General features: G+C 43.1%; 1 protein-coding gene across 1 annotated transcript in view; it reads left to right on the forward strand.

Annotated features, from left to right (window-relative positions):
* The window catches only part of LRP2 (LDL receptor related protein 2), a 206,496-nt gene that overhangs the window by 95,700 nt on the left and 101,566 nt on the right, over positions 1 to 9,230 (forward strand). The window contains exons 26-30 of the mRNA XM_013004950.2: positions 611 to 822; positions 1,987 to 2,171; positions 3,646 to 3,874; positions 4,723 to 4,900; positions 6,507 to 6,635. Coding sequence (XP_012860404.1) covers positions 611 to 822; positions 1,987 to 2,171; positions 3,646 to 3,874; positions 4,723 to 4,900; positions 6,507 to 6,635 — 933 coding nt within the window. The remainder of the gene's footprint in view (positions 1 to 610; positions 823 to 1,986; positions 2,172 to 3,645; positions 3,875 to 4,722; positions 4,901 to 6,506; positions 6,636 to 9,230) is intronic.

Raw genomic sequence — 9,230 nt, forward strand, 5'->3', positions numbered from 1 at the left:
TCCAGGAGGGCAAAGGTTTCATAGCGTTTTCGAGGAGGAGTTTGAGTGGAAGCGCAGAGCGGAGCACGTCTCTTTCCTCGTCTGTGGTTCCTTCTAGAGAAGTCTGTAGGCTTTCCTTCTCTCAGAAAGTGGGAAGGGGAAAGAGAAAGCGAAAGGCCAGGAGACATTGTTCGATGCGTCATTTCTGCTCGCATCTCATTGATCAGAACTTAGGCATGTAATGACTCCAAGTTCTAACACCAAAGAGAAGTGCCATTAGCTAGATAGGCCTGTGCCCAGCTAAAGGGTGGCCTGTCCTGGTACTAAGCTGAAGAGGAGAAGCCTATCCTCTAGTGAGAGAGATAAGCAAGGTACACAAAGGACTATAGTAAAATAATGCGTTCTAGTACATGGATACTTCACACTGGTCCTCACATAGTTCCACATTGAGGACTTCTTATTAAGGGGAAGAAGCTTACTAAAAACACTCTCATAGGAGCTGAAATTGCTGCCCCCCCTTCCTATGACCCTTTTATTCTATCGTTTTTTGTTATGGAAAAGTATTGTAACAAATATATCAGAATCATTTTTCATCCAAAAACCACGGCCACGTTTGCTTTTTCTTCAACAGCATCTGACAGTCTGCTGCTGCTGGTGACCAGCCGGAGCCACATCGTGGCTGACAATATCACTGGTCAAACCCACAGTATCTACTCACTGGTCAGAAACGGGTCTCGCATCGTAGCCCTTGATTTTGATTCAATCAGCGGGCGTATCTTTTGGGCTGATAATTCTCATGATAAAATATGGAGTGCATTTCAAAATGGAACAGACCAGAAAGTAGTGAGTACATCGTTCCCTTGTCTGGGGTCTCTATGCTTTATTCTACCCTGTATTCATCTGCAACCTGCCATTGAGTCCATGCTGACTGATTGCGACCCTTCCTAGGGTCCTTTCTGGGAGCTGGGAGCCTCACTGTTTTCCCACAGTGGCTTGTGGATTTGAGGTTAGCAGCCCAGCACTTACCAACAGTACCACCAGGCTCCCCTGTGCCACTCACACTCGCTGCCATCCAGTCCATTCTGAGTCCTAGTGACCTTACACAACAGGGTAGAACTCCCCTGTAGATTTCTGAGACTAACTTTGGGAACATGGGCGTAGAAAGCCTCATCTTTCTCTTTGTGGAGCAACTGGTAGTTTTGAACTGTTCACCTTGCGGTGATCAGCCCAACATGTAACCACTAAGCCCTGGTGGCTCAGTCAGGGCTCCGTTATGTGTATTTCACTGTTGTTCACCATAAGAGAGGCCCTGTTTTCTGGCTAGCCGTCATAGTTCTTCTGAATCTCCTTTCCAAGAAGTCTGGATGTTCAGAGCTCCAAGTCTGTGGGTGTTTTCGGTAGGAGTGTGGTTGCTCAAAACCCACAATTCGGAATTCTAGGCAACATGATGTGGAACCTGCACAGTGCACCTGAGGTCCTTTCTGCCAACTGTTCTAGGGGGTGAGAGCAGAGGAAAGTGCAGGGGAGCTAAATTGGCATTAATTGAACATTAAAACAAAACTGAATCAATGCTAATTTAGTTCTGGCACTTAAATGAACGATAGAGCAGTATTAACTTCACTGTGCTTTTCAATTCATGTCCTAGAGCTTTCTTTTTGAACCCTTGTTGATTATGTTGGTATTTAATCAATAGAGTTTCAAGGCATTGCATTTTCTACTTACGAGTTATGACTCTTTACATGCCAACAATATAATGTTTTATAGAACTGTCAATTTAGCAAATGGATATAGCTTTTGTTTATCTTCAGAAACTTAATTTTGAAAACAAAAAGAAGTAGTACACTTATTTGATTCTATAAGATACTACTGTTGATAGCATGGTTTGTTAGCTACCAGGGAAAGACAGACTTCAATGTGCTCCTACACAGTTTTAGGACAAGTGAGATGCCTGATTCTAGACTTTCCTTTAATGTCCATGTTGATTCCCTTTTGTCCTTTTGTCTCCAGGTGCTTGACAGTGGGATCACCATGGTTGAAAGCATTGCCATCGATTGGGTGGGTCGCAATATGTACTGGGCAGACTACGCGCTGGAAACCATTGAAGTGTCCAAAATGGATGGGAGCCACCGGGCTGTCCTGCTCAGTGAAAACATAACGAATCCAAGAGGACTAGCATTAGACCCCAGACCGAAGTAAGCCTTCTTTTTTTAGTTTCTTTGACATGGTTTAATGGAGAGAGAACAACAATAACATGAAGTAGCTGATCAACTTTAAAATAGGCCTGTTTAAAAATATCTGTAGAAAGGGTAAGCAGCCAATCGACTTTTGCCCTCCTTCCTTTATCTCCCCTTCATAAAGTAAATCAGAACAACTGGCTGAATGCTTTATCTTAAGATCACATTGGTTTATCAGCTGAGCAATAGAATTGTTGAAATGATTCTAATGAAAGCTTTTAGCGTAGTCCACAGGTGGATCGGTTTGCTTTAGCTTTGGTATGTGGAACTACAACAAGAAAGCCTTAATTTTCTGCCTTCTTTTTTATGTTGTTTAGAATGTCCTTGAAATTTGTATTAGGAAGAAAAGGTTTTGCCTGCTGTTCCTAAAAGAAAGGAAGGGAATTCTCCACATACTTAGAAACCTTTGAGGCTCTCCTTCTTTGAATTTATATAGGCTATATCACTTAGATCAGGAGTCCTCAAACTTTTTAAACAGGGAGCCAGTTCACTGTCCCTCAGACCCGTTGGAGGGCCGGACTATAATAAAAAAAACCCCACTATGAACAAGTTCCTATGCACACTGCACATAACTTATTTTGAAGTAAAAAAGCAAAAGGGGGAAAAACACCCGGCGGGCCAGATAAATGTCCTTGGTGGGCCGCATGTGGCCCGTGGGCTGTAGTTTGAGGATCCCTGCCTTAGATTCTATTCTATAGACCCGGACATTAGGTTAGCTATGACAGGTCGTACCTGACATACTATGGGGCTCAGTGTGGATGACTTTGTAATTAGTTGATTCTGATATAAGATGACTACCTCATCTATTTTTTTTTTAGTTTTCATTGTTGCCTTTTATTATCTGTATAAATCCCATGTTTATTTATCTTTGTGGGCTGGCACACGAATGATAATAACATGCTGCAATATCGTATATAGTCCATATTACTAACAATAATACATACTCTCCCCCAAGACAACAACAACAACAAACCCCTGCATGTATATAAATGTGGCTACCATCCATCACTCCAAGTGCCATCAGTCGGAGTCTACCAGTGTTCAGTGTGAGGCTGGATAGTGTATTTTGATGAAGCGCTACTGATGAGTACACTGACTGCTTCATCCTAAACAGAGCAAGATGGGCAAACAAGCACAGGTGGCCTTTTCTAAATCAGCTATTTCTAGAGTGTACACAAACAGGAATCGGCGTTGGATCTGATGTGCTACATGTTTTATGAGCATTAGGAAAACACTGTGATGGCTAGTGATGGCACTATGATTATAGCTTTAGTTTGTGACACTCAGGAAATAATAAACACATTACAGATCTTCTGACCTGGAGATGATTTATTTTAATCAGGGCAGAAATATGATCCTGTCTTACTTAGAGTGAGGTATTTTTCATATTGGAAGATGTCTTCTGCAATGGTTGACTCATGTCTCTTCACAGTGACCATCTGCTGTTCTGGTCTGACTGGGGCCAACACCCGCGTATTGAGCGAGCCAGCATGGATGGCAGTATGCGCACAGTCATCGTCCAGAACAAGCTCTTCTGGCCCAACGGCTTAGCCATTGACTATCCCAACAGACTGATCTATTTCGTGGATGCCTATCTGGATTACATCGACTTTTGTGATTACAATGGGAATCATCGGCATCAGGTGATAGCCAGTGATTTGGTAAGTTGACAGAGAGAAAAACGAAATTACAACAGTGGTTTGTTAGAAAGCAAATGGAGTAGCAAGAAAATGAAGAAATGGTTATTTGCATGACCTACTGGCTAGTTTAATGAGGGGCAATTCATCTTTTATTACTAACATCGATAATAGGTTATGGTCATAGGTCATTGTGCATTGTTCTGTGTGTGTGTGTGTGTGCGTGGTTGGTTTGTAAATGTGAATGATCAGTCACTTTTAAAGCTTTAAAAATCATGTTGACCAAACATGCATCATTCCATTCCATTTAAATTTCTTAGTTAAACCACAGCCCAGCATATATTTCATATTTTTATTGAATAAATTTTGTTGATTCTAACTCCACCAGTTAGATGGGCTAACACAATAGATATTTATTCTACCAAAGAGTTGTTATGACTTTTATTTAAGATTGCCATTGTTTATAATCCATGAGATTGGAAGAGGCCCTGGTGGGCAGCCTTATCTTAGGGTTTCGGCGGTGTCAGATCGATGCAGTTCTGTGAGTGGTAGAAGAAGGTGCCAGCTGTGCGACTGGGCAAAGCACGGTGATAACGTGTGTAGAGAGGAGGAACCGAACCTACAAATAGTCGCTTTGTAATGCTTTCATTTGAAAAATGAAGGTTCAGTGTAAATACCAGAGTAAAAGCGAAGATGAACGTGTAGGTGTAAGCACTTTAAATTAGTATGACATAAGGTAAGGGTCGTCTTTGATGGCCCTCTTGTCTCCATTCTTTTATTAAGTCATCCACTATGCAAGAACACCTCTTCTCCTCCCTTCATCTGGGCGGTCAACTCTAGGTGAGGGCTCACCCCTCTGTTCTGCCTCCCAGATTCTTCGGCACCCCCATGGGATAACTCTCTTTGAAGATTCCATGTACTGGACGGACCGCAGCACTCAGCGGGTTATCAAAGCCAACAAGTGGCATGGGGGAAACCAGTCCGTCATCATCTATAACGTGCCCCAGGCCTTTGGGATTGCTGCGGTGCATCCCGTGAAACAACCACCGAGTAAGTGGGACAGAAGGACGTCTTGAGCCTGGCAGTAGCTTGCAGAGTACTTATTCTGGGGATGCTAAACACACGGTTCAGGTGTCACCTTTTTTTGTCTGTGTAATAGATTTTCCTTTCTTCGTTACTAAAGGCCCCACAGCACCTCGCCCCCATTACTGTTATTTACCATGGAAAACTCAAACCTTACCTGCAAGAACATTTCAGAGTCATTCTGTTCATCAGTTACCTCTGGGAGCTTTCTCTGACGCTGTGTCCTCAGCGGATGTATAAAAATATAGCCCAGCTACTCCCCTAGGTCCTCTGATCTGATCCAGGTTAGATATTATGGCACCAATCGGTGACCTGCCATGGCCTTTCTGAGTCTTCCTAGGGGGTGTAGTGGCTAGGCAATTAAAAAATTTAGCCTTCGTTGTGTCTTTATTAAGGGGGAAAGGAACAAATCATTGCAATTTGACGCAATCTTTTTTCCTTAACATTTTCCAGTGGATTCTCATTACACTCCAGAATCTGACCCCTGCTACCTTTTGACCATAATGAATGTGTTTTAGAAACTAGTATACCTCCCCCCTCTGAACATTTGCACCAGGTCTTCCCACTGTCTGGAACATTCCTCCTCCAGATTTCTGCATGAGCTTCTCTTTCAAACCACTTGGGATTCGGCTCAAATACCACTTTGTTAAAGAGTTCTTCATAGACCCCCCATATCTTAAATAATTTCCCTAACCTTTCCTAACTTTTTTTGCTTTTTATCACCATCACATTCTGAATTTCGCATGTGCTCCCTCACTCCTGCCCTCCTTCCAATGTGTTTCCTGTTCACGGTGTCCCTAGTACTTAGAATGGTGTCTGGTACACCGTGAATGCCTAGCTTTTGTTTCGTGAGTGAATGAGAGAATTTAATACGGTAACATACTGAGAAACAGAGGACCTTGAGCGCATCCTGTGAGCCTGGGATGCACACTCAGAATCACACTGAAACTCACTGCTGTCAAGTCTGGCTCACAACTGCCACAGAGACAGGGTAGAACTACCCTTGTGGGTTTCCAAGACTGTACAGCTTTATGGAAGTGGAAATCTACTCCTTGTCCCTCGAAGTGACCGGTGGTTTCCCACTGGGGACCTTGTGGTTAGCAGCCCAGTTCGTAACTCACTACCCCACCAGGGCTCGTCTAGGATGCACACAGAGTCCCCTTTTCAAGGAGCAGAGACACAAAACGTCATCAGTGGAGAGTAAAAGAGCATTGTCTAACCAAATGGTGGGGGACAAGAGTAGGTAAGTGCCAAGGTCACTTAGCAAGCTCACAACTTCATTTCATTTTAAGGCAAAAAGAAATTGGTCTCTTATAGGTCAGGCAAGGAGACACGTTTCCATTACTCAGTGGTTGTTTGTTTATAATCCAGTTATAGACTGAATTGACCTGTGACCTTGGGCAAGTGATTCCTCCCTCTTAGGAGTTTTAGGTTGAAAGCATGAGGCTAGGAAAGGGTAAGGTAGCTCAGGGAAGAAAACAGAGTACTCGTGTTTCCAAATATTTGGGGAGGATCACAACAGCATGGCTTTGCTCTTTTTCACTCACCAATACATTCTTCTCTTCTGTTACAGGTGCAAATCCATGTTCCATTGCCTTCTGCAGCCACCTGTGCCTGCTTTCCTCTCAGGGGCCAAGTTTTCACTCCTGTGTGTGTCCTTCAGGATGGGTGCTTGCTCATGATGCTCAGAACTGCTTGAGAGGTACTGTATGCTGAACTGATAAGTTGTCCCAGTTTGTACAAAGCAGTGTGCTTCCCAGCCTGCCCACCGGCTTAGCGCATGCTGTGTACTCTTTGACTCCGCATGTGTTTACGTAGTTCATGTTTTCGTATGGGGTGGCTTAATTGAGCACCTTGGTTGTAATGCAGTTCCTTTATGTGGAGCTAATGTTAATATGTGCATGTGACCGAACAATATTCATCTTCCTATTTTCCTTCACCTGGCTACAGTTAAACTTTTCAGACAAGCTACGAGAGTGGGACGTTCAATGTCCTATACTTAAGTAAGAATGTGTGACTTTTGTATAAAGTTTAATTTTTTTCAGGCCCATTACTTCAATTTTATTCTCATAACCATGGGGAGGGTTCTAGCTTATAGTCTTCTAACTTTGGTGCTTTTCGATGACTTGGTGGTACGTTAGAAAGGTGAGCTTTCTTTGTATGAACTCCTATGTGTGTTTATTTTATTGAGTCAATTGAAGCATATTTGGGGAGTTGGACTAAATATGCTAAGGAAGGAAGATGCACTGAACCCACAAGAGAGATTTCTTCTGGAGCAGTGGTTCTTAACCTTCCTAATGCCATGACCCTTTAATACAGTTCCTCATGTTGTGGTGACCCCCCCAACCATAAAATTATTTTCGTTGCTACTTCATAACTATAATTTTGCTACTGTTCTAAATCAGTGACGCCTGTGAAAGGGTTGTTCGACCCCCAAAGGGGTCTTGACCCATAGGTTGAGAACCGCTGCCCTAGAGTATGTGCTAGAAATACATGGTTAAAGGCGGTCCTGTGTACAACAGAACACCACACAGCATGGTCTCGGGCCATCTCAACATTGTTCTAATCTTTGAGCCCAGTGTTGAAACCAGTGTGTCGGTCCACTGTTGAGGGTCTTTTTCTTCTTCTTTTCCACTGACCAAGCACGAGGTCTCTCTCCAAGGACTGGTTGGATCCTTCTGATACCATCTCCCAGGTATGTGAAATGAAATCTCATTCTCGCGTCTAAGGAGCATCTGGCTGTCCTTCCTCCGAGATGGAGTTGTTCATTCTTCGGGCCATCCATGGGATAGCCAGTACTCTTGGCCAAGACCATTGTTCAGAGGCACTGCTTCTCTTCGGCTCTCCCTTATCCATTGTTCAGCTGTTGCATGAATATGAGATGATCGGAAGTACCATGGCTTGGGTCAGGCACACCTTAGTCCTCAGAATAACATCTTGGCTCTTTAACACATTAAACTGGTCTCTTGCAGCAGATTTACTAAATGAAACATGTAATTTTATTTCTTGACTGCTGCTTCTTCCATGGGTGTTGCTTGCAGATCTTTGTAAAATGAAACCCTTGACAACTTCAGTCTTTTCTCCATTTATTACGATGTTCCTTATTGGCCCAGCTAGGAGTTTTGTTTTCTTTATGTTATGACTCACACTGAAGGCTGTAGTCTTTGACAGTGCTTCAATTCCTGTTTCGCTTTCGGTAACTTATCTTGCTAACATCAGCATATTGCAGATTATTGATGAGCCTTTCTCTAGTCCTGATGCCACAGATTGAACAAATACATTGAAAGGATACGATCCTGATGCACATGTTTCTCCTGGTTTTCAACAATGCAGTATACTCTTGTTCTGTTTAAATGACTGCCTCTTGGTCTATGTACAAGTTCTGCACAAACACAATTGTTTTGGAATTCCCATTTGTTGCAATGTTAATCCATAATTTGTTATGATCTGCACAGTATAATTACTTTGTGTGGTCAATTAAATACAGGGAAACATCTTTCTGTTTTCTTCTTTGGGCGAAACCACCTGATAATATCAATGATATTCCTTATCTCATGTCCTTTATTGAATCTAACTGGACTTTCTGGTAAGTTCCTGTTGGTGCTTTGCTGCAACTGTGTTTTGGATTGTCTTTAGAATTTGACTTGTGTGTGATATTTGTAGTATTAAATTAAATGACTAGGGGGTGAAGGGGCCAGCCCCCACCCACTGCTACTACTCCTCATGGATTCAGTAAGCACAATTGTACGGTTGAGATATATAAGTATTATATTAAAGTCATCGAGAGCATGAGAGATATTACAATAATACAGTCAGACACATTACATGATAGCATTGTTCACCTCCACCCTGCTTGGTGGTCCTCGTGTGGGGAACCTGGCCACCAGAGCAGAAGCCACCTCCCTCGCGGGAGCAGCTACCCTGTCGCCCTCCCGAGAACCGGGGAGCCTCCTAATTTATTGCTAACCATGCATCATATCACTTTAGGGGGATCTGATTACAGAATCCTACATCACAGAAAGGGGCAATACAATTCATCCTTGGGCGGGTTTGATCACTCTGGTGTCTCATACAATAAAACAGACAACTACTATTCTGGGAGGCATGCAAACCCCCTGATAGCAGACAACAACCTAAGTCATAGGGAGGGGTAGTAACATAGGCAATACAAGCAATAGAAGGGGGATTACCTAGGGGTGAACGCTCAATAGTAAGAGGAGGGAATAGGGGAGCATGTGTGGCAAGATGGATGGACCCTGGACTCGATAAGCTTAGTCATCTTAGAGTGGTCTCGTGC

Source organism: Echinops telfairi, unplaced genomic scaffold (assembly GCF_000313985.2).
Source record: "Echinops telfairi isolate 266 unplaced genomic scaffold, ASM31398v2 ScPeMD7_4;HRSCAF=17, whole genome shotgun sequence".
Taxonomy (NCBI): Eukaryota; Metazoa; Chordata; class Mammalia; order Afrosoricida; family Tenrecidae; genus Echinops; species Echinops telfairi.